The 24,209-nt window shown below is 42.6% G+C and overlaps 1 protein-coding gene across 6 annotated transcripts; it reads left to right on the forward strand.

Annotated features, from left to right (window-relative positions):
• Window positions 1-48: 48 nt before the first annotated feature.
• On the forward strand, window positions 49-24,154 carry radil (Ras association and DIL domains). 6 transcript variants are annotated; one of them, XM_067499669.1, is made up of 22 exons: window positions 49-1,413; window positions 2,697-2,801; window positions 2,925-2,943; window positions 3,104-3,218; window positions 4,076-4,580; window positions 8,542-8,649; window positions 9,152-9,267; window positions 9,368-9,550; window positions 9,633-10,308; window positions 10,706-10,836; window positions 12,115-12,152; window positions 12,319-12,470; window positions 12,630-12,742; window positions 12,905-13,021; window positions 14,284-14,407; window positions 16,831-17,003; window positions 17,438-17,588; window positions 18,384-18,619; window positions 19,128-19,464; window positions 21,068-21,207; window positions 21,654-21,793; window positions 22,056-24,154. In XM_067499669.1, exons 3-22 carry the CDS (start codon window positions 2,933-2,935, stop codon window positions 22,153-22,155), a joined length of 3,666 nt encoding a protein of 1,221 aa, XP_067355770.1. In that variant the 5' UTR covers window positions 49-1,413; window positions 2,697-2,801; window positions 2,925-2,932; the 3' UTR covers window positions 22,156-24,154. The 6 variants fall into 6 exon arrangements, with proteins under 6 accessions (XP_067355770.1, XP_067355771.1, XP_067355772.1 ...); XM_067499670.1 differs by having other exon boundaries at window positions 49-805; XM_067499673.1 differs by having other exon boundaries at window positions 50-1,413; window positions 21,155-21,207.
• The last annotated feature ends 55 nt before the right edge of the window (window positions 24,155-24,209 follow it).

Genomic DNA, 24,209 nt, shown 5'->3' on the forward strand with positions numbered 1-24,209 from the left:
TGAAGCTCCACTCACTTGGTGCAATTTTTGGCCAGGACATTTATTCACTACTGGATGATTCAGGTAAGTTGCATAAAAAGGATAATGACTGAATTCCTATTCAATCACTTATTGTCAATTGGGTTTTTGTTACTGGGTTACGTGTAGTCAAACATATTTTTGTAAAAAAAAAATTGACATGGACAGTGATTAAGTGAAGTAAATACAATAAAAGGTGAAAACTTCCAAGGGGGCGCGAACTACTTCTGTGGCGCTTGTACAGCTGACAATTATTCAAATTACAACTGATGGAAAACAATGAGACGTTATGCTGTGAAGAAAATCAATATTGTTTTGTAAACCTTGTCATCTGAAAATTGAGCCGGAGCTGCAGGAGGAAAAACGGTTTTGTCAGGATGCTCCTACCGCCGGTGTCCACCGGGAGGTGTCCTCCCCGCACACAAGGCTGTCAGAGCAGGTGCGCCGAGGTGAAGCAGAGCTCGGGTGTTTCCGCCGCGGCTCGGAGCTGAAGCTCCGTGGATGTGGGAATGCGGTTGCCGGAGGCAGCGGGCATTGCTGGACGCTCGGCAGAGATGTGCGCACACAAACAGGAGCACTGAGCGGCTGGCTGTCGTCCAACTTAGCGGGCTGTTTTGGGGATGTGCGTGGGAGCCCCGGACAGCTGGATGCCGCTCGGAACAAGGCAGCTGGGTGTTTTTCTCCACCTCGTTGTGCCGGGGGTTTTCTGCCTCGTACGGATGAGACAGAATGACAGAGAAGCCAAGGAGGATTCCCCAGCACTATGGAGCCACGCATTGCAGGCAGCGTGAGTGTTAACGCAACAGACACCCAGGGGAGCCTCAGGGGACTGGGCTCGTCCCTGCCGAAATCACACCTCAACTTTTCCAGGACGCGCCGCGGCTTTTAGCACCTGCACGGTTGGAAACAACATTTTTGTAAAAACAAAAAAACAAAAAACGTCTTTGTTGTTGAGCTTTGTTCATGTGTCGAAACAATGTTCAGGCTAATTAATAATTAATTTTGTGGGATGAGCTCGCCCGCCTTCATCAGACACACTTGCTGTCCGTCAGAGGCCGCGCCTGGCGACTCATCAGCGGATTAATTGCTGAGGATTTTCGGCTGCTTTTGTTGCTACGGCGGTTGCTACTGACGACCACGGAGCCCGGAGTCGTAAACAGACAGACGGACACAAAATCAAGGGCAGACCCGTAGTGATAACAAGTTTTCCTCACTGTTATCCACCCCGTGGTAGTCGCCTACTTTTCCCTTAACGCACGGTTTGTTCCTGACCTTCTTCTAGTCTGGACAAGGACAGACAGAAGGTCCAAAGGTGCTGGTGAAGTTGTTCTCTCTGAGACATTGTTACCAAATGTAACACAACCTCCTGGCTCACAAAACCCATTGATGCAAAATGTAGGCCTTTTTTCTCAGTTTGTGTGTGTGTGTGTGTGTGTACATTCTGGAGGGTTTTGTTGGAGGATTGACTTAACTGCAGCCAAGTAGCCAGATTACTGTGGATTAGCAGGCATTTAAAATAGTCACGTTATCCCACCAGTGCTTGCAGAGTCAGCTACAACACCACCTTTTAGGCTCCCTGCCAAATATTTGCAGAAAATGAAATATAAGTGCATACGTTGCAGTCAAAACACACCGCATGAGATGCTGCTTTCATCTGCTGGTCAGTCTGCTGGTACGCTGGCTGTAAAATGTTCAGGTGGTTCCTGCACTATAAGGTCTTCATTGGTCAAACATTTCCTCCACAGCCAAAAGTGACTTGAGACTCACCTTCTGTGGAGATGCAGAATCTGGATGCAGACAAACATATAGGTTTTATTGTCTTAAATGTAGGCTTTGTTTGACCAGCAAGAGAACTAGGTGAAAAAATGCTTTCAGAAAATTGGGAAATGCATGTTGGAAAGTGGAAGACAGTGGGAAGAAAAAAATGCTGAAGTGAGACTTATTGATAGGCATAAAAAAAAACAACAAGGTTATCAAGCGAAGAGTCAGCAAATATTTGGTGACTGTAGCATCTCAAATGGGACATTTTGCTGCTTTTTCTCTGTTATGTTGCTGTTATTTGAACATTTTTGGAATAACAACAATGAATCATACGGTGTAGTTGTTAGGTTCTAAAAAAGTAGGATATTTAAAATAAATTCATATTAAAATTGGACATCCCTGTGTTTGACAGTAGACACAGAAATTAGCATAGTATGTTTAAAAATAACAACCCAGCTTTATGATTCAACAGGAAAAGGGGTGAAAAAGAATTCTGTGGTGTATTGGTATTCGACAGACTACATATACAACACCTTCTGAAGCAGAAAGCCTGGGAATATATTATTATTTCAAAATAATTATACAGCCATCATAAAACTAATCAGCAACTATTTTGATAACAAATTTTTTGGCACAGTGCCAAGCTCCCGATTTTGCAAATGTGTGAATCTGCAGCTTTTTAGATGATTGTAGACAATATATTTTTGTGTCTACAATCTTCTCAATTGTGTGTGGCGGACAAAAAGATGCTGATCATCATTTTTGGCTCTGTTGCGAAAACAGCTTAGATCAGTCAAGAAATCATTTAAAAGCTAATAGTAATATTATCTGAAGCCACGAGGACCTTATCCAGAACTCAACAGGGATCCTTTTGCTTTTGCTGTGAACTGACCAACGTTTTTTTTTTCTTTCTCTAGTGTAAAAGGTGACAGTAAAATAAAACACAAAGCATCTCACCCTCTACTCTAAACCTTTGTCTGGTGCTACTGAGCACAGAGGTGACATTTCCTAACTGCATCAAGGTACTTCCCAGACACACACATGTGCTCTTATTTTTATTTTTTTTATTTTGCATTTTATTGTATTTTTGGTGGATGCATTTTTCACAATAGATTAGTAGATTTTTTTTTTTTTTTACCTTCCAGATCTACAAATGCTCCAAAAGTAAGTGTAAGATGTTGCAGTATGTTCATTATGATTTATACACATACTTTTTATAGCGCTTTATACTTTTTCTATGTGCTTGTGTGTGTGCAAATAGTTGAATCCTGTGTGATGGACTCAAATACATACAGCTTTTAAACCGTTTGTCCTTGCTCACCAGTTGTGGAGTTTGTGAAGCCAATAGCAGCATCATGTTCTACGGTTCTTCCTCTGGGGCCAGTATGTCCCTGCCATCCAAGAGTCGCCTGAAACGGCAGAGCAGGACCTTCACACAGGTGCACACAAAAACAGACACACACACACACACACACACACTCATTCTGGTCAGAACACTCTCAATCTAAAGAGCCTGTGCTTGTTTAGTAGTGTTCGAAGTAAATAGGGAAAACAAATGCCCTCTAGTAAATATCAGTACAGTATTTCTTGTTTGCCTGCACTATGTCTAAATGTGTTGTCACCCAAATTATGAAAATATTGTATTTGTGGAGAGTTTTGGTTTTATTCTCTTTGTCTAAAATAGACTATTGAGTGTTGCCGTGATACTGTTTCCAGAAAGATGCATGGGGCTTCGAAGCCACAGTGCGATGCCCATGCTGACCCCTGCACACCGCAACAAAAAAACCCACGACCAGATTTATTGATTTAAAACATCCCCTGACTTTTCCTCTAGCACCAGCATTGAGTCACATGGTGCATTTGAATGAAACATTTTAACAACAGCTGAACCTGATAGTTTATCCCTCACTCAGACCTTCTGTCTTTCTATCTACGTCCATCATTCGGTCAAAGCCGTTATGTTCAGTACTTTGGTTGTTTCAGGATTGAACTTTCAAACAGATTAATTGGTCCCATAGGGAAATTGTGTAATATCTACATAAGTTATAGCCAAATAATGACCTTCCCCACTAAACTGAAGAACATGATAAACATATTGTCTTCATACATCTCATGCCTAACTAGCCAAACAAGTCATGTCACACCACTGCTCAGATCTCTGAACTGGCTTCCAGCAGTGATCTCTACACCACACAGCAAAGTTGCTTTTGATAAAAGCATCTACCTAATGACTAAATGTAAAAATAATGTCTGACATACTGTGGTCCCGCAGTCATTATGTCTGTCTGTTCACCAGGTCTTGTACCGTACTCTGAGTTACAGAGACCGCGTTGCAGCAGAAACTGGAACAAACACCCGTGGGGACCGGCGCTCAACTACTGAACCCCCAGAGCGACCAGCAGACGACCCGGCCGAGCTCTCCACACAGAGCTCGGCCCCTGGGGTGCTGAAGATCTTTGGAGATGAGATCTGTGCCGGTGCCAACTACAAGAGCGTCCTGGCCACACCACGCTCCAGTGCGCAGGAACTGGTCAAAGAGGCACTGGAACGTTACTCTCTCAACAAGGATGCCGCCCACACCTTTGTCCTGTGCGACGTGATCGGACGCTTGGAGGGGGGAGGCGGGATAGGAGGGGGAGGGTGGCGGACTGAATGCTTGCGTGCGCTAGGGGACAATGAAAAGCCACTGTTGCTCCAAGAACTGTGGAAGCCCAGAGAAGGACATGCTCGCAGGTTTGAGCTCCGCAGGAGAGCAGAGGTGGAGGAGCTCAATGCCAAGGAGAAGGATACCATAACTGCCGGTGAGGACACACACACACACACACAATAATAATAATAATAATAATAATAATAATAATAATAATATTATTATTATTATTATTATTAATAATAATAATAATAATAATAATAATAATAATAATAATAATAATAATAATATTATTATTATTATTATTATTATTATTATTATTATTATTATTAATAATAATAATAATAATAATAATAATAATAAATTATTATTATTAATAATAATAATAATAATAATAATAATAATAATAATAATAATAATACCGGTAACAATAATAATTCATTTTATTCATACAACACTTTGTTTGTTAACAAATCTCAAAGTGCTACACAAGCAGATTAAAATCAAGAATAAAACATAAAAAAACATGTAAAGCCTACAAACATATAAAACATAAAAATACATAAATAAAAACGGTAAAGATCACTTTAAAATGCTTTTCTGAACAGAAAACTCTTTAACCGTTTTTTGAAACAGTCCACAGTCTGTGGTGCCCTCAGGTTCTCAGGCAGAGTCTTCCAGAGCCAGAGTCTTCTGGAGCAGCTGCTGAGAAAGCTCGATCACCCATTGTGTGGAGTTTGGTTCTGGAGGGGTAGAAGCGATACGTATTGGTGGAACGAAGGTATCTTGTTGTAGTTTGCGATGTGAGGAGTTCTTTAAGATATTGTGGGGCTTTTCCATGGATGCACTGGTGGGTAAGTAGACAAGAGTTTGTATTTGATGCGAAGGTGGATGGGGAGCCAGTGAAGTGTCCGGAGAACTAGAGTGATGTGCTCATGTTTCCGCACCCTAATAAGGGTCCTGGCAGTACTGTTTTGAATGTATTGGAACTTTTGAAGGCGCCTGCCTGAGATCCCAATGAGGAGTGCATTGAATGAGTCCAGCCTGGAGGAGACAAAGGTGTGGACCCTTGTCCTTTCATCGCCACAGAGGGAGAGGGAAGGGCGGAGTTTGGCTATGTTTCTGAGAAGACAAAATGCAATTCTACAGAGGTGTTGGACATGTGTTTCGAATGACAGGTGGTGGTCAAACTTGACCCCTAGGTTGTTAACAGAGTTGGAGAGGGTAATAGTGTTGCCCCCCATTAATACAATTAAGGGGGGAGGAACGAAACTGGTGGGTGGTACCAATTAGAAGGGCTTTGGTTTTCTGTGCTGTTCAGCTGAACCAAGTTCTCTGCCATCCACGCCTCCAGGTCTTCTAGCAGGTGAGAGTTGATGGAAGTGTCAGTGGCACCCCACAGAGGGTCACATACTCAGCTCTATTTGTGAGATAGAACCCAAACCACCCCAGAGCAGAGCCAGAAAATCCAACGATATGCTGTAGAGGAGGAAGGAGAATTTTGTGGTCAACTATATCAAATGCGGCAGTGAGATCCAGAAGAATGAGAAGTGATGGGAAAGCCTGGTCCGCAGCCATTAGGAGGTCATTGGTGACCCTGACCAGGGCTGTCTCTGTGCTGTGGGAGGGGCGGAAGCCAGATTGTATCATTTGAGGTGACCCTGAAGCTGGGCTGACAGCTCTTTCCAGGACCTTTGGCAGGAATGGAAGGTTGGAGATTGGACGATAGTTTGCCGTAACTTCAGGATCCAGGCAGGGTTTTTTAAAATATGGTATAATTATTGCAGTTTTCAATTATGTTGGGACTGTGCCACTCTGGAGGGAGTAATTAGCTTTTACCACTCCCTTAGCTTTTACCAAGGGAGTGGGGAGAGGGTCCAAGGTGCACGTTGAGGGTTTCATCCTCTGTATGATAACATCAACTTCTCACACTGTAGAGACCGAAAACTGTGACAGACAGCCTTCTGGACTTGAAATGGGCAAGTCTGGGGGTTGGGGGTTGGAGACAGACAGTGAGGAGTGGATGGTGTCCACCTTTGTGGTAAAATGTGCAACACACAAAGATCCTACAGCAGCAGGTCTAATTCCCTTCCTTTCTTAACATGTTTAACTCAGCACAAAAGCACAGCTCATTAGCTCCTTTGCAGTGATTGTATGTGTGTGTTTGTGTGTGTAGCGGTGCACAAGAAAGGTTATTATCCTCTATAGAAGATGTTGTTCTTTTGCTGTTTACCAGTGACTTTTATATGGAGGTGTCTTGTAGAGAGAGCCTTTCATTTAGGTTTCTTGTACACACACACACACACACACACACACACACACACACACACACACACACGAAACTGAGCACTTCAGGAAACAGGCAGACACACATTCGGTGCAGTAGAAATGCATGGACAGCTGGTCGATTGATTGAGTGAAAGCTGAATCCTTTGTGACCAGAGGTGTGGACGGGTGTGGGCACCCTAGTGTTTTTACGAATGACATGTTTCTATTACAGTGAGAAATGTGTCATTAATGAAGCAACTGGACAAAAAATGGCTCACGCATGAGCTTCTAGGAGACATTGACTCTATTCTGTATAGTTTTATAGATGATGTGTACACAAACTGCACGATCTGAAGAAAACATATGTAGTTCAGTAACATCAGTCTGTGACTGTATAAACGTGGGTCTCATCATGAAATGACCTTGAAATAACCTTGAAATTGATTCACTGATTGATGAAAAGTTTGCCATTCACTCACACACACACACACACACACACACACACTAGTGTGTCTTTAAAAGAGAGAGAGTATTTTCAGCTCGCACAGCAACACTAACACTTCTCATGAAGCATGCCAGGGTTTACTGGTTGTTATGTCAACTTCTGTGGTAGCCAGACACTCAGTCAGCAATCTCTTTTTCTGTTTTTATTGTTGAGGGATACAGATGTGTGATTTTCACACAGCACAGAATATGATAATAACCACCCTGTAAAAGTACGAAAGCATAAATAGCTTCTGTCCTTTTTTCATCAATTATTACATAACATAAGCGTAAATGCCATATTTTTACAATGCTCTCCATATTATATCCATTGGGTTTAAGCCATTCTTTAAAAATGAGGTCAAAGGTTCCGTAGAAATTTCACATTATTTTATTTTTTTGTATCTATTTCTACTGTGGATTCTGTCTTTAAGTGGGATATAGTTGTTAGCAAACTTTACTCAACACTGGGGACTAAAATCACCAGCATCTTCCGACATTTGGTCTGTAGATTATGATGTTTGTTGGGTCGTATAAGAGAAACAAAAAAAACACACGCCGATGTATTTATATTAGGTTTTGATAACAGTGGAGCTGACGGGCACAGAAGAATAAAAAATGATAACAATTCTTAATCGGATAAAAACAAAGATTATTAACAGGCTTTTCCATTCTTTTAAAAGATTCTTTACTGTGCTGAAAAACTCGGCAACTACGCTTGCATGACTTATACCCATTATACACATTTGGATCAGACTCACATGTACTGTACAATCACAACAACGAATGTCTTCCAGAAGAAAGTTATTAATACATGTGTTTCATTTTCACTCTAACCCCTTTCTGTTGTGATATAGCGTTTGCAAGATTCACATACCCTGGAGTCTCCTTTCTTTCTCTCGTCTCCTTCTCTAACTTGTTTTTTCTCTCTCCTTGGTGCATGTGTGAGCGTGCATTCGCATGTGTGTGAACTGTGTGTATTCTCACAGACACTCGTTATAGCGACATAGCACTTTAAAGGCACTGTAGGATTTTCATGAAATGCACCAACACATCACAGCCAAATTAATTGTTTTAACATCTGAACAGAATATATTCTTAACAAAATTAAATGTAAAAAAAAAAAACAACTTGAACTGACCAGATGTTACTGTTTTTAATTGGACTGTGATACCTTAGGTGGAAAAACTTTTATGTCACATCTTTAACTGCGTATCTTTTTTTTATCTTTTCACTCCAAACTGCATGCGGGTGTTGTGGTGTGCTAATGATGTGTGTGTTTATGAGGGTATTATGTGCTTGGTGTATTGGTGGGGGGTGTTTTCTCAGCCTCCCTGCTCCTAACCCCTCCCACCCTGCTGTAGGGCCCAAAACCCCCCAATTCCTGGCGGCTCTAATGGGTCGGTCCGGGCTTGGCAAACACAGGAGCTCCCCACTGCGGTCGGGTCGAGTGGTACAGTCCAGCTCTAAAGGTGGGGACTGGCCTCAGGTAGGGTGGCTGTCAGTCATTGCCATGGAGACCACCTCTACCTGCGTTGTCACTAGCGCCACCATTATTGCCAGTGATTCAACCAGTGTGAGTGTGTGTTAGTCTGTGTGAGCCATCACCTTAAAAAAATCCTCAGACGGAAGTCACGAGAAGTTGCTGAGTTCACATTTCATCAGGTTCACTGTTGTCAGACACGTGCTGCTCCATCCAGTGCCATTGACTTCATCGGAATGCTTCTAATCCGTTTCCACTCAGCTCAAACATGACTATTTCTGTCACTGCAGCCTGAGAAGTCACTTTATTCAGACTTCACTCATAAATCAAACATATTAACAATGCACATCACGTTCGAGTACACTTTCTGCTTCATTTTTACCTTTTTCGTCTGTGTCCTCCACTGTTTTCCCCTCCTCTGCCTCTTTCTTTTTATTATTCTCCTCTTGCCCTTGTTCTCTTGCTCCTTGTCTCTCTCTGCCTCCCTGTAGATATTAATGCTCAGGCTCGTAAGCTCCAGAGGAATAGGGCAAAGGGGACGCTGACCCTGCCTCGGTCCAGCAACTCTTCCTTCTGTCGCAGTCTCAGTGAAACAAGTCTCAACCAGGTGGGGCCTCCCGCTGAAGCCTAGTCATGATGACTGATTGGTATTATGGGTGGGATTGTTATTAGCCTGGCTCACATCCTGAATGCTCATGTGCTTTCAGCTGGGAGTAGGAGAGGAGCCTAAGCGTTACTACTCCACACTGCCAGGTCCTGTGAGGGCCAGAGAACGAGAGGCAGCCTCCAGCAGCCGGAGGAAAGAGGAGGGGAGTCAGGGAGGAGGTGGGGTGAGACACTCTTTGTACCAGTCCCCTCATCTCCTGCTGCTACAGGGATACAATCGACAGGTGAGTGTAGTGAAGAGGTTCCTGTGTTTTGTTCCAGATGTGTGTGATGGCGATGTGACATGTTTGGTGATGTGTGTCACAGGACTGCCTGGTGTACCTGCTCAACAGAGAGCAGCACACAGTCGGTCAGGAGACACCGTCAGCTCGCCCCAACATCTGCCTGTTTTCTCCTGACATCCTGCCCCTCCACTGCCGCCTGCGCCGAGTCCCAGCACCCCGTCGCCATGCCAACAACAATAGCAAGGCAGAGGAGTTGGCAGAGAGTCAGCGGTTCTGCGTTGCCGTGGAGCCAGTCCTCCACGCCACAGTGCTAGTGAACTTTTCCCGCTGTGAACGCTCCACCACGCTGAGACACGGTGACCTCCTCTCCTTTGGAGCACATTACATCTTCCTGTACAAGGACCCTACGGGCGCTAAGCCTCTTCCTGCTCAGACCTTGGCACGCCTTCGCACCCTGGGGCAGCTTTATGATGCAGGCCTGGAGGATGCAGAGGGGGGGGCTCAGACTTGTAAGATGTGCGGCTCAGTGCTGAAGGAAGGAGGAGCACAAGTGTCGAGCGCCCAGGCAGCTAGGCGCAGCTTCAGACCCCACCTGGTGAAACCGCGGGTGACAGCAGGAGGCCCACATAGTCTGCCAGGCGGGGAAGGAGGTGGAGGAGGAAGAGGGGGAGGTCAGAAAAGGAGACTGCAGCTGGAGTTTGACCAGGCTCATGAAGACCAGCTGTTGAACAGGATCATGTCTCTCATAGAACCTGGGGGTGTGTGCACTACAATATAAGACACATTCAGCTTCTTGCTTCATGACAGATTATACATGTGCACCACCTGTGACAAGTTAATACTTTCCTTGTATTAATATTTTTCAGACTTTCTGTTATCCACTAATTAACATTTTGCTGATGTAGATAAACTACAGACCTCACAGCCACTGCATCAGTTTTTCCAGGGACTTTGTGTTAGGTATAAAGTAGTTGCAGGAAAATGTCTTTATTTTAGGATGTTGTAAGCACATGCGACAGAAATGTCAGAAACCAATTTTTCAAAGCTTGGACAAATAAAACATTTTGCATAGTTAGCTAGTTGCAGTAATTGACAAAATCTCATGTTTTTGCCATTTGGGTGGACTGGCCTACTTAACCTGTGTGTCCCTCTCAGGAGACGACCATAAGCTGACGCCAGCGTACCTGCTGTGTCTGTGCATTCAACACTCTGCCTCTTCTTTCCCACCTGGGAGTTTTGGAAAAATGTTGCTGAAGATCGTCCGGCGAATCCAGACAATTGCATGGGTCAGTGTCTGTCTGTTGTGTCTGTGGTGCTTTGGTCTCTGACTAAGATGACCCCGTGGAGAGAAACCAGTCGGCCATCTACCTGACATGGCCGACTAGTTTCTCAGGTGAATAGTTAAACAGCGTTGCATTCCACATCGATCATTCAGTCTTACAGACGCACTGTACTCTGAATCTCCATCTCCATAGCAACAAACAACACACAATTATTCATTGATTAGAATAGAAGTTAATAATTTGATGCACTAGTGTGTCTTAGTGGTCCTAAAGGACAAGGGCCTTCAGACAAACATTTTCCAGAATCGTTTTAAGGTTTTTCATACATGACACTTTTGATGCGACACGTGACACATTGTGCTCAGTACTGAAAAAGTTTTGCCAAATTTGCCAAAAGGCTGAATCAGATGAATGTGACCATTTGACTGTGGCTTATTCATTTAATTTTAATAACTTACTTATTTTACTGCGTTATCGTTTACAGTCACCCCCAGAAGTATTAGAAAGGGATTGTGTTTGCTGCACACTGATCTGGGATTAAGATCAAAGGATGAATATTTCTTCCTTTAATCTCCTATTCAGCAGGTGAAATGCAGAATGTTCAGAAATTTGCAGACACAATGTTTCAGTAGACCTCTGAATTCATTCTGCTGTTGCCGTCATTAGTTATGTCATTAGTAAAGATTAGTTGGCCTGTTACAGAAGCAGCTATACAAGCCCACGCCATGACCCTTCCTCCACCATGCTTGACAAATAAGCTAGTATGGTCTGGATCATAAGCAGATCCTTTCTTTCTCCACACTAACTTTGGTAGTGGTTAATGTTGGTCTCATCAGTCCATAAAATTTTGAGGCTCATCTATTCTCTTTGCACATGCCAGTTTATGTGTCCAACTACTGAACTTTTGTCTTATGTGCACCTGTTGATCATAAACCCAAATGTCTTTACTGTACTGCATAAACAAACAAATCGCCCGGCTGCTCAATTACGTTTGGAGAGAACAGTAAATAGTGTAAGGGTCCCTTTTCAAATGGTTTTAGGTTGTACTGAGAAATAGCGCTTAAAACAATGAGGAGTGGGGCCGTTTTTATAATTAGAGTCATGTTATATTCAGACACTAATTGTCAACGTACGTCACTGTGAGTGTGCGTTTAAATATGATAGTGGTATTTCTTTCTGCAGGTAAGTGATAGCTTCACAAAGTGTGGTTCTCCTACACACAGTCTAAAACTTTAATGAGTACTTAATTACTGTGTGTGTGTGTGTGCGTGCGCCTTGCAGGAGAAGACAAAGGAGCTGGCTCAGAAGCAAGCTCAGCAGTGAGTATCGCTTTTCAACTAGTGTTAAAAAGAAAGAGTATGTGTGCTCATTTACCCAATATAAGAATGTATGTCGGTGTGTTGGTATGTCCCACCTAACTGTGTTCCTAACTCCTCCACTCGTTTGTGTGCATGTATATATGAATGTGTGTGTGTGTGCATATAGCCAGGACCCGGCTTCCCTGTCTCTGCTGAGTATCTCAGACTTGGTGCCAGACTTACAGACCATCTTCTTCTGGATGTCCAACTCCATCGAGATCCTCTACTTCATACAGCAAAGGGCACCAGCATACACACACAGCATAGAGACACTGCAAGGTACACACACACACACACACACACACACAGTGAATGATGAGTGTGGAAACAACATGTCTGAAGAGTCATTACTCACACTGACATACCGATAGAGCTACAACATTCCCTCTCTCACTATATATCTTTAAGTATGCCTCCGTCTCTGTCGTATCTATCTAGGGTCAAAGGAGTCATTGCTGTCGGCGACCATATCAGCCAATGAGGAGTCAATGACTATCTTGGAAGAAGTGATCATGTACACTTTTCAACAATGCGTTTACTATATCACTAAGGTAATCTGTCACTGGGGCAACGCCATCTTTTTAATGAGAGACCTGGTTTCATCTTATTCTTAAAAGGAGGATAGATGAAAAATAACACATCATCATGCGGCCAGAACACGTTATTCTGGAATTTCTGATCACTTCCGTGTGTGTGTGTGTGTGTCCATCCAGGCTCTTTATGTAGTGTTACCAGGTTTGTTGGATTGTAATCCGTTCCCAGTCGACAGCTCTGAGCCCTGCTGGAAAGGAGGTGTAGGGTTTCCTGAGCCTGTTCGCAGGGTGCTGCAGGTAAGCATGTGTATTATATTGTATTGTGATTATATTGTAGTTAGGATCATCAGTCAGATCATCAAAATTCTTTATAAAATTCTCACTTAAGTGTTAGCAATATTGACGAATAGCTTTATTTAATAAACCACATCTTGCTCTAATTTTGAATAGCTTGTTTTTAAAACTGTAAACATTACAGCTAAATTAAGACACTACCCTGCTTGAAATAGTGATTATTTTTGGGGATTCGTATGGTAAATTAGCTAAAAACATTCTTGAAATAACACCTGCTCCTTCCTCCTCCTTGAAAAACACAGACTCTACAAATACAATATGCAAATAGTGTGTTTAAAAAATGTAGCTGCACGGTGAAGGTCAAACATCAAAGTGAAGTAACACTAATCAAAATCCATCTTAGAGAGGAGGTGGACTTTAGTGTCATTAAGAAAAATGCATCAAGTTGATAAATGTGCGCTGAAAAGACCTAACGGCACGTTTTATCTACTTAAATCGTTTTTATTTCGTACTGTACAAACTAAATCACAATATTGTCCAGGATCTGGGACACTGTGTCATTGAGCCCTCGAATCTGACTTAGACGAGGATGGGGGACATGAAACAATTGGGGGTTTTCTTTCAAGATCAAGAAATATGGCTTTTCTGTTTGTCTGACTGTTTTTGCTATGGCTGGGTGAAAAAGAAATGTTTTGTCACTACTGCAGTATTGCCAACACAGTCTTGACTTAGCAAACTTAAATATTCTATCTCTGCAGAAACATTTTCATTTTGTGATTTAACATAAAAAGTGGAAAATCCTTCTCTCTGTAACGCTGTGAGGCTTTGACCTTTGTAAAATGCCTTGAGATTATATTTATTGTGATTTGGCACTTTATAAATAAAATGCAACCTCATAATTAGAGAAAACACCTGAAGAAGAAAATTTCTGCCGAAAACCGACTGACATGGTCTAGACAACCAGATCTCTGCATGCGTCCCTCATTGGAACCTCATGTTTATTTCAAACCAACGGATTGAATGAGATCTAAGTTTGGGTTCTAGGATTTTGTTAGGACCTTTCTGAGATGGTCCTGTGCCTTGAGAAACTGATCTGCCTGTGCTGTGGATTGTCTGAACCTACAGCACTTTTTTTGTGGCAATTACCAAAGTTTCCAAGTGGACCAAATGCAGCACGCTGAACTCAAAGAGAATGTATGATTGAAACGTGCACATTGGCTGGTCCTCTCATAACCCCAGTGTTCCTGTGTATAATTTTTGTGCAGGTGTTTCAGAATGCCCAGGAACTTTTACAGGGATACCAAGTTCACCCGGAGATCCAGGCTCAGATGTTTGCTTATCTCTTCTTCTTCTCCAACGTGTCGCTGTTTAACCAGCTAATGGACAAAGGTAAGCTCACACAGTCTTCCACTAGATCTCCCACAGGATCTGTACAGTTGTTTGTGTACAGTGGCTTCAGAAAGATGGAGTGAGGGGGAGAGAGGGAGAGTGTGAGTGTCCTTATGTCCTTGTCAGCATTTTGACAGGCACTAACCCAGATATGTCCTCAATGCCCTTCTCCTCTATGCATTCTGTTTCTCCCCCTTATTCCTCCCCCCTCCTCGCCTTTCTTCTTTCCTTCCATCTGGCCATCGTGGGGTGAGACAACGAAGGGTTGGGGTGGGGTTGGATGAAGGAGAGAGACGAGATAAAGGAGAGGAGGGGCAGAGTTAATGTTGAGGGTGTAGAATGAAATTCAGTTTATCCCGATGACCTTGCTAATGTTTTTTTTTACATTTATATACAGAAAATAGTCATTTTCCAGCAGCTTTATACAGTCCGACTGCCTATCACTTCCAACCTCTCCACTCCCTCCTTTTGTATCTTTAGTCTCTCTCACACACACACACACACACACGCACGCACACACACACACACACACACACACACACACACACTCATGCACATGCCATATGTCTTCATTAGCTGGCTGAGATGGGAGAGATCACATCTGAAAAGCGCAGGAGGAGAAATGCCATTATATTCATACAGAGACAACCCTGTCCCCCACCTCATCTCCCCCACCCCCTCTCTCCCACTTTGTCTGTCTGGTTTTCTCTCCTCCTCGCTTCCCTTTTTGTCGCTCATTGATATTTCTCCCCTGATGGTGTCCATGGTAACAGCGAAGTGAGTTTGTAGCAGGTAACGCTGACGTTTGCATCAGCCACTCTGCAACTCATAGACATACGTAAACAGACACACACACTTATTTCCAAATAACAACACACACAGCAGCTATGAAGCACGGTGGCACCTTTGCTAGGAGGTTAAGTGATGTCTCGTCTATTTGCGATGCCTTACACATAGATTACTGTATGCCTAGACATAAGCCTATTACAAAGTTGTGTGTGTCTGTGTGTGTGCGCATGCATTCACAACATTGCAGAATATTTGAATGGTTATGAGATGACTGCTGTATTTAGGCAAAGTTCTAGCATTGTTGCCTGTAGGTCATCAGTGTGTAGAAAAGCATTCACATTAGAAATTGACACTTTTATTACTGACCACTTCTTTAGGTAAAGCTGTACATTCTAATACAATCCAATACAGCGGCTTTACCATGAATATTACTCATTTATTTTAAATACGGTGGCCAAAACATCAGAACTACCTCCCAATATATTTCACACACTACCATCAACTATGACCTCAATAATAAAGCCATACCAGAATTATCACCTTTCTGATATAACAACCTTGTAAAAGTAGAATTCTTGGCAGTGTAGTGGCCACTGAATGTATATTACAATGCATAAAATACCATGTTTTCTCCGATATCGATGACCTGAACTTAGATGTGCAACAAAAGGTTGATTAATCTGTTTATAATTTAAGGTCTTTTTAAAGCAAAGAAATAGCAAAATTGCTCTCACTCTACGAGCTAAATGAGATCATTTCCAGAGTTTCTTTGTGTTATGTTACAGTAGACCTAATAATGGCAAATTTGAAATAGGAAACTGTCCTGTTTGTAAGAAGTGAATGAATAATCAAGAAAATAGTTGTCAGATTAAGTGATAAAATTTCCAATCTTTAGTTGCAGCCTTATATGAAATAGAAGACTATTGGAATTCAACTGTAGCTACATGTGGTGCATCTCTTTTTCGGTAGGAAGGTTAATGAAACGTGCACATTATACGGTACAGTCTAAAACAAAGGACTGTTGTGCAATTTCTACTCGCACTAGTACTGTAACTAAAAATGCCACCCAGCTCTGGTCTAGGTTTTACTGTTTGTGGCACAGCCAGGCAGAGTCCTATGCCCACTTTGAGGCTCATTTCAAAAAGCTTAGAAAGGTCTTACAGCTGCAGTGAGGTAATGGAACTACAAATTGACAATGGCATAGCAAAGGCTAGATTTAATTCAACTTTTAGAGGTGACGCTTTGCTTAACTTGCTCAAAACTACCCTTCAGTTCTTTGATATGAGCCAGAGTAGGAATGGATTAGGCAGAGTGAGAAAAGCAGGCTGAGTTCTGGTGTGTTATGCAGTAAAAAAAAAAAAAAGATACCCAGCCAGCTGAGCCCCTCTGCAGCAGTCCATTTGTATTCTGGAAGGAGCAGGCGGCTGGTGGCTGTTGCTATTGTTTCAATGACTTCAATATCAACTTAATTAAAAATGTATGTCTCTTGCTGTACTGCACAAACAGAAACACGCACACAGTCTCTTTAAACAGACGTACCTCTCAGATGTGTACACACCCTAGGGTGGAGAAATAAAACACTGTACGTGCGTGTGTGTCTGTGTGTGTGTGTGTGTGTGGGTGTGGGTGTGTAGGTCCATCTCGGGGTTGGTACCAGCGGTCCAAGGTGCTCCAGATTCAGGCATGTTTAAGGATGGTCATGGAGTGGGCGAGTAGGTCCGGCCTGGGACATCTGGCTGACAAGTTCTTCACCAAACTCAACAGCACTGTGTCCTTACTGGCCACACCCACGCAGCAGCTCACACAGGTGACACACACCCCTGTTACACCAGCTCGCTGTAAAAATTGGTTTCATCAGCCGATGACAACGGAGGCCATCAATTACACATCCTGAAGTCTTTAAAGTGAATGTAGCAGAGAAGAGGAAAAGGAAAAGCTTGGACTGACCTTAATCAATTGTCAGGCAGACAGAGTTGTTCATCATGAAGTCACTCTGTGGCTATTGATGGATAATGTCCTGTACCATGCAGCCAGAAACAATTTGTGACTGCACACACACATCATCTCACCTTCCTTTAATTGCTTAGCTGTATTATAAAGGCATCTCCAAGGACTTGGGATTAATTTTACCTCTCCTCCCCCCCCTGCCGCCCCCTCTTAACTCCTCTCCCCGTCTCCTCCCGCCCCCCCTGCCGCCCCCTCTCCTCTCCACTCCTCTCCCTCTCTCCCCTCTGTCTACAGCTGAGTTGGCGAGCGTTGTCCAGTGAACATCCGTCTCTGAAACCAGTCCAGCTGCACAGGATTCTGTCTCAGTACCAGCTCACAGCAGAGATAGGCCCTGTCCCAATATGGCAACCCAGCAGTGAGGATGAAGCTTACATATACAGAACAGGTACATAGGAGACTGTATTAGTTTGTTTTTGCGGCCAGAAGAATCGACAAACTTCTAAGAACGTAAAGCCCTTGTGTTATAGTTTTGGCCTGTGGGTTGAAAAATTATTGATCTGCATCTGTTAAATTCATTGACAGACACTTATTACAGCCCCATTCAGGCTAAAAGTCATTGGTGTAATGGGTACTGGGCCTGAAGGGCGGATCATTTCTCAAGGTTGTATGTGAACATAAACCATTTCAAATAAATGCCGACAAGGATGCTGTCAGTTATTTGGCAGCATCTGTTTTGCTGCAGTCAGTGTCATTAGTTTAAAGGAATTGTGCCGTTTGTGATAACAGAGATTCTCTAAAGCCTACGAATGTTTACATGCACAGTATCCTGGGTTTCCTCATTCAGGATTTCGTATTTATTATTTCTTTCTGAGGATATTGTGTACGTGTGCGGCAAATAACTTCATACTGAAAAAACACAATCATGAACCGGATCCTATAAACTTGTAAACACACACACTGTGCAGTTTCATGTAGAATTGTGACTTAGGGTTAGAGCATTGGGTTAGGACACAGAAGGCCAGATAAAAAAAAAAGAGGAGGATTGCAAGAGGAAGATCTTTTGGGATAAAAAAAAAAAAAAAAAAAATCATGCCCAATCATCGTGCGGAACATGTTTCGCAGCCAAAAGTTGTTGATCATCAAGAAGTTTAGAGTGTGAAAGCAGCTGTCCACCAATCCCTGGTCAGACCTTCATATGATGTGTACATGCTAACGTGTGTGTGTGTGTGTGTGTTTTAAGTGGACCTCCTGGAGAGCTTCGAGAACCACCCTCCCATTGTACTGCCCAGTTCCGGCTTCAGAGTGGACCTGGACAGCGATTGTATAGAAGACAGCATCTACAGACAGCTGCTCTACATCCGTCACTACCTCTGGGGGCTACGCACCAAGACGCAAACACACGCTAACGCCGGGGTGTGCACCAGTGCGCACACACACTCAAATGGAACCAACACAGCTGACTGGCCGGAAATTCAGGTGAAAAGACTCCGGCACGCCCTCAAAGGAAATAATAAATCTACAAGTAATCCAGGCCATGTGCCTCAGCATCTGTGGCTGTTGAGGAGTTTCCTCATAATCCCCATAAATGAAAGACAAAAACCTCCTACTGCAGCCAACTGGCACACACACACATATGCCCACTCAAAGAAACCTAGACATGGTTAAATCATGGTTAATCTGATTAGTCTTCAGGCTGTCTAATTAATGGACATGGCTGACTAGACTATAATCCCTAGTGTTACTGCAACCTCGTATGTACACATGCACACGACCAGAAACACATATACAATCCAAAAGATGGAAAATTGTAAATCGGCCGATAAAATAATTGCACATTCAAGCTTTATCACTTAATCACCTCTAATTTAAGTGGAGTGTCGAGCAACAATGTTACTGTGCAAATGATTTGTCTTTCCATCAGGTATTTGTTTCATTGTGAAATTACATCTAGTTTTGCCTTTTTAATGTCCCTTTCCTGACACAGAGGGAGTTGTTGCCCCCAACACACAACAGTCCCCGCACTGGGGGTCCTGGGGACGAGGTGACAACAGAGTCGTTAGAGGAGAGAGGACAGGACAGACCCTCAGGCCCATCACACACACACAGCCTCAGAAGAAACGGAGCCATTCACCACTCTCGAACAGCAAATCCTGACCCATCCTGCCTGTTGACTCCTCCCAATACCCCCCTGTACCCGGAAGGGGGAGGAGGAGGAGGAGGGCCAGGGTCGATCCCCCCCAGCACTAAAAGTAATGGCTGTAGCAGTAGAACTGTGGCAGAATGTAAAAAGACAAATGGACTCATAACCAATGGACTAGAAGGTAGGTTTCATTCTTACCAGTAGGTGGACAAAATCACAGGAACACAGGAGCAGTAATGCGAGCAAGGACAGAAACCGCTGCACTGTATAAACACCGTCATCTTCAAAAAAGTAGTGTTTTTTTGTAAGAGTGTAAAAGGGCAGTTTTCAACTTGCTCCCCATGGCTCTAGTTCAGGCTGTTAATCTCTTCTCTCTGACTGGCCTAAATGAAAAGATGTCAATTCTTCTGGCTGAAAAATGCCTCCGCATGACATCATTTGGAGGAACCTTCGGTTCAGATTATGTCATCTCTTTGCTCACAACCGTGGAGGTTGTGATCGTGGTCCACCGGCTTTTCCAGAGCTCCCCCAGATGATATAATCTAAACCTCCTCTGGGTGATATCGTCTTGAGTTGCCCTTTAACATAGATCACATACTGCATGGTGTTTTTTGTTATTTTGTCCACCCCAAATGTGCTGTTCATATTTAAGCATTGCATTGATATTTAAAACACATGGATCCAGTTTGTTTTCTCCTGGATCAGAAGGCTCAACTGAGTACTTCGTGCTACCAGTGATTAGTCTGTTTTTGAAATGTAAGGTAACAAGAGACTAGCATTTGGGACGGCATTAAAAACAGAACGATCTTTAGCTAAATGAACTTCACCGGTTTAGATTATTGTATCCACACACAATAATTTATTAGTACGCAAAATTCCGTTTAGAGTTCACCCATTTTAGTGTTGCACCCTCAGGTTGATATAATTGTAGCCAGATTCTTAATTGATGGGATTCTAACCATATGTATTTCTATATTTCTTCTACACTAACTTCCAAAGACAGCATGATCATTTGTGGGTTTATTTGTTCGAACAATTGTTATATATTGTTTACCTTAGAAAGTGACACTTCCTTCGTCCGGGTTTTAAAATGTCTGTTGTTAATATCACCAACCCCGCACCACCAAACCTTTTAGCCGCTTTTATGCTTGTACATTTAGTATCATTTCCAGCTGCTGTAAAATGACACTTTTCATAAAGACTACTGATAAAACCATTGTATTGGCACTAAACGGCCGTAAAACCAACTCGGCAATAGTTGATGAGGAATGTTACGTAAATTAAAGAAATCCCTTTGTCCGGATTTGGAGCTCCCAGTAAGAGCCCGACTGAGAATTCAACACACACGTCCAGGACGATGCCAAACAATCAGAGATAACTGTTTGCTAACGTGTTAATGAGGTGGTCAGAAGGAGTCCTTCTGCCCCAAGGGGCCAAAACTGAGTTAATAGAACTTTACATTTTCACCTTTGTGCAGTTTCAGTACAGCTCTGTAGCTCAAGTGCATGAGCTAGTTGCTCTGGCCCTCACATGACACCATTCCCTCTCCTGTGCAACCTGTTCAGTGTAGTGAGTGTGACATCTGCAGGCTTTAGTCAGAAGTACATTTGTGTTTGACTAAGTAGCTCTGCAGCTGCATCTTTGCATGTGTTTGTGTGTGTCTGCGTCTGCTCTGCCTAGCAAGACCTTTTCCTTTGTCCAACCCTATAGAGAGACCCTGTGTGTATGTGTTTTTGTGTGCGCTTGTGTGTTGTTGTGGATTTGGATGTCCGTGTCCTCTGCAGGGTGTATTAGTGGGTGTGAGTTTCCTTTCCCTGTATCCTCCCCCGGAGCCCCTCCCCTTCCTGATGACTTGTGTGTGGTGTTTGTAGTGGAGTTGGACAAGGGACCCTACGGCCTGGGGATGGGACTCATTGATGGCCTGGTGAGTAAACAGAAGTTTTTTCTTTTTAATCTTACCTGTCAGTCCACGTTTCAGCAGGGCACCTTTGTCTCTGACATTTTTTTTAAATTCTCTTACTAACAAACAGCTGATTCAAAGCTACACTGACATCAGACCCAGATGCATGTGTAGAAAATCATATTTTAACAGATACTGACTTTTACTAATGCAATGTGATTTTAGGTAGTAAAGTACCGGTTGTGTTAGCAGTGACATTTTAAAATGTCAGTGTATTTGGCAACATGTTAGTATGTGAACAGAACATAATCTCATTAACTTTAACCAGAACTGTGCAAGTTTTTTTAGAAACCTGCCAGCTAATAATAAACAAGTGTTTTACATCACTTTGATTTAGACAGATTTAAATTACCCCCACACGCGCACACACACACATACACAGTTGACACTAACACTTCTCAATCCTACAGCACACTCCTCTCAACACTCCAGGCATTTACATCCGGACTCTGATCCCTGACGGACCTGCTGCTTCTGATGGAAGACTGAGAATTGGAGATCGCATCCTGGCAGTAAACGGGACCAGTCTGATTGGTGCAGACTACCAGAGGTAGGGAGCCTGTGCAGTTTGTTGTGACTATAATCATGGGCTGGTGGAGACACCACTGGGTAATTCTGGCACTGATGACAGGGTGAATGGCAATTCCACAATTTTAACCATACCCCTGACTCTCAACCTCTTAATCCAATTGATTACTTTGATTGATTGGCGTCAGCTCAGATGCTCTTCCATCTTTACTCTGTCTCTGCTGAGCTTAGTGTAATTAGACTCTGTTGTTCTCTTTCCACTTCCTCCCCTGTTCTCAATGTAGCGCGGTGGATCTGATTCGTCTGGGAGGAGGTCGACTACGCTTCCTGATAGCCAAGTCAGACCCAGAGGTTTCAGAAAAGATCAGTGCCTCCTCCTGCTAACCACCTACACTTTCCAGCTAAATCATCCACAGCATACTCCACAACATACATGAGGCAGGACAGTCAGATACAGATGTGTGCACCAATAAACAGGGTACACACAAACACGCCACCGCATGAAATATGAATGTGAAATATACGTAGCGTCCGCACAGCACAAAGCCAATCAAACTGGAGATAATGCTCCTTGATTCCACATCACAGCTGCCAGACCCGCTTCCCTCACACTGACTCCTACAGGGTCTGTGTGACAGACAGAATCTGTAACCCACCATGACATCAAAGGAATATGCTGCAGGGAAAGTTGCCTAATTAATCAGTAGTTGGGGGGGGGGGGGGGCACCAGCCAGTATGCAGCCTGATGTGGTTTAAAAGCACAGTACATTGTAAGGTTTTAATTTTTCATCAGTTAGGACTTGGGCACACTGGACTTTTTCCCGTCAGTTCTTCAGAGTAATTTGTATCAATAACTCACTCAGTAAGTAGCATGTTGAAATAGAAGCCCAGCTCTGAAAACGTAAGTCACAGGTAAAGACAGAATGATCCAGACAACATGTTTCACTTAAAAATTTCTGTTGTTCAAACCTGGTGTGTATAAACCAACACTTTTCTTGTGAATATATGCTGTATTTATCTGTTTAAGAGATGTAAATAACTGTAAATATTTAACATTTGGTTACAGTGTTTGGACAAAAAAAAATGCAAAAAAAAAAACCACCACACATTTGGAGAATTAGTCATTTTTTCCCTGAAATGTACTAAGAACTTAATGCTGATGGTCAAAAAGAATTATAGTTTAGACCTAAACATTAAAAAAAAAAAAATTTTGGTCTGACATACTGGAATATAGGTTGTTTACAGCGGAACTGCATATTGCTGGGCACATTGGTTGTTAGCTGGACTTTTGCTTAAAGGTCACCACACACACACACACACACACACACACACACACACACACATAAAAATGTTTGGTTTGATTTTCCACAATTTTTAAGTTGTATTCATGAAATTTCTGCATGTAACACATACAATCATTTAAATTGAGTAGTGAAATATGACATTTAACATTCAAGAGCAGCATCCAGTGTGTGTCCCTGTTGCCCTTCCAAATCCACTAAGTTAACTATGATTTTTCATAGGGATTTTATTTAGGCCAATTGGAAGTAGCTTTAATAAACATTGATATTTTTTCTGATAGAAGTGAGCACAAGATATTTTATTTTGTTATAGTGGAGACAGGAATTTCAGTCCTTTAGGCAAACAAATACTTATAAAAAAAAATATATAAAAAAAACTGTGACTATACCAAACAGAACATAGTTTGTGATTTGGCTTTACTGGCATTTTTTAACGGGTTCAGCTAAAAGTCTTACCAGGGCACCTTTTAAAAGTGTCCTTAATTCAATGCCTTGGTCAGTGGAGGGAGAAAGCCATGCTTAGTCAGTTCTGCGTTTGCTGGCTTTCTTTCTGACCTCAGCTCTGTAGATCTCCCGTGAGACATTCAAGATCGCCACAGCAAGAGCAGTGACTTTCCCCATGTCTGTGACCACAATTGTTGTCAAATTCTTGTGTAAGAGGAGAAAAAACAAAACAAAAAAACAACACAGTTAGGATGCTACGGCTCATCGAGTTTCGGTTCACAATACAAAGAAAAACGCAGGGAAACCATCTTTGAGCAACTGGAACCAGTGAACATTTGCCATTTGTATTTAATAAGACTAAACATTGGTCACAATCACTTTGACACAAATGTTACTTTATTGTACTTTTGTTTTTTTACGTGATACTGTTTTCAATTCTAAATTATTCCTTACGTAAAGCTCCATATTCCAGGTTACCTTTAAACTTTTGATTTACTCAACTTTTGATTTTGTTCATTTCTTTGCAGTAAAAACTATTTTAAGGTTAAGGATCCCATGCATGTCTATTATTCTCTGGTCATTGTTTATACTGTGGAAAAACAGTGGTACTTAAGAATAAAGATTGTTCAGTACTTTCATTTTTCTGTTTAGAACCTCACTGAAATAAAGCAACTGCAGACAGAGACTTGAATC

This window comes from Channa argus, chromosome 3 (assembly GCF_033026475.1).
Source record: "Channa argus isolate prfri chromosome 3, Channa argus male v1.0, whole genome shotgun sequence".
Taxonomy (NCBI): domain Eukaryota; kingdom Metazoa; phylum Chordata; class Actinopteri; order Anabantiformes; family Channidae; genus Channa; species Channa argus.

Bases quoted from the DNA above. Each gene is read 5' to 3' on its own strand.
- radil (XM_067499669.1), top strand. The intron at 18,620-19,127 runs GTGAAAAGACTC...TTCCTGACACAG, and splicing joins CTGACTGGCCGGAAATTCAG to AGGGAGTTGTTGCCCCCAAC. The intron at 21,208-21,653 runs GTGAGTAAACAG...TCAATCCTACAG, and splicing joins TGGGACTCATTGATGGCCTG to CACACTCCTCTCAACACTCC.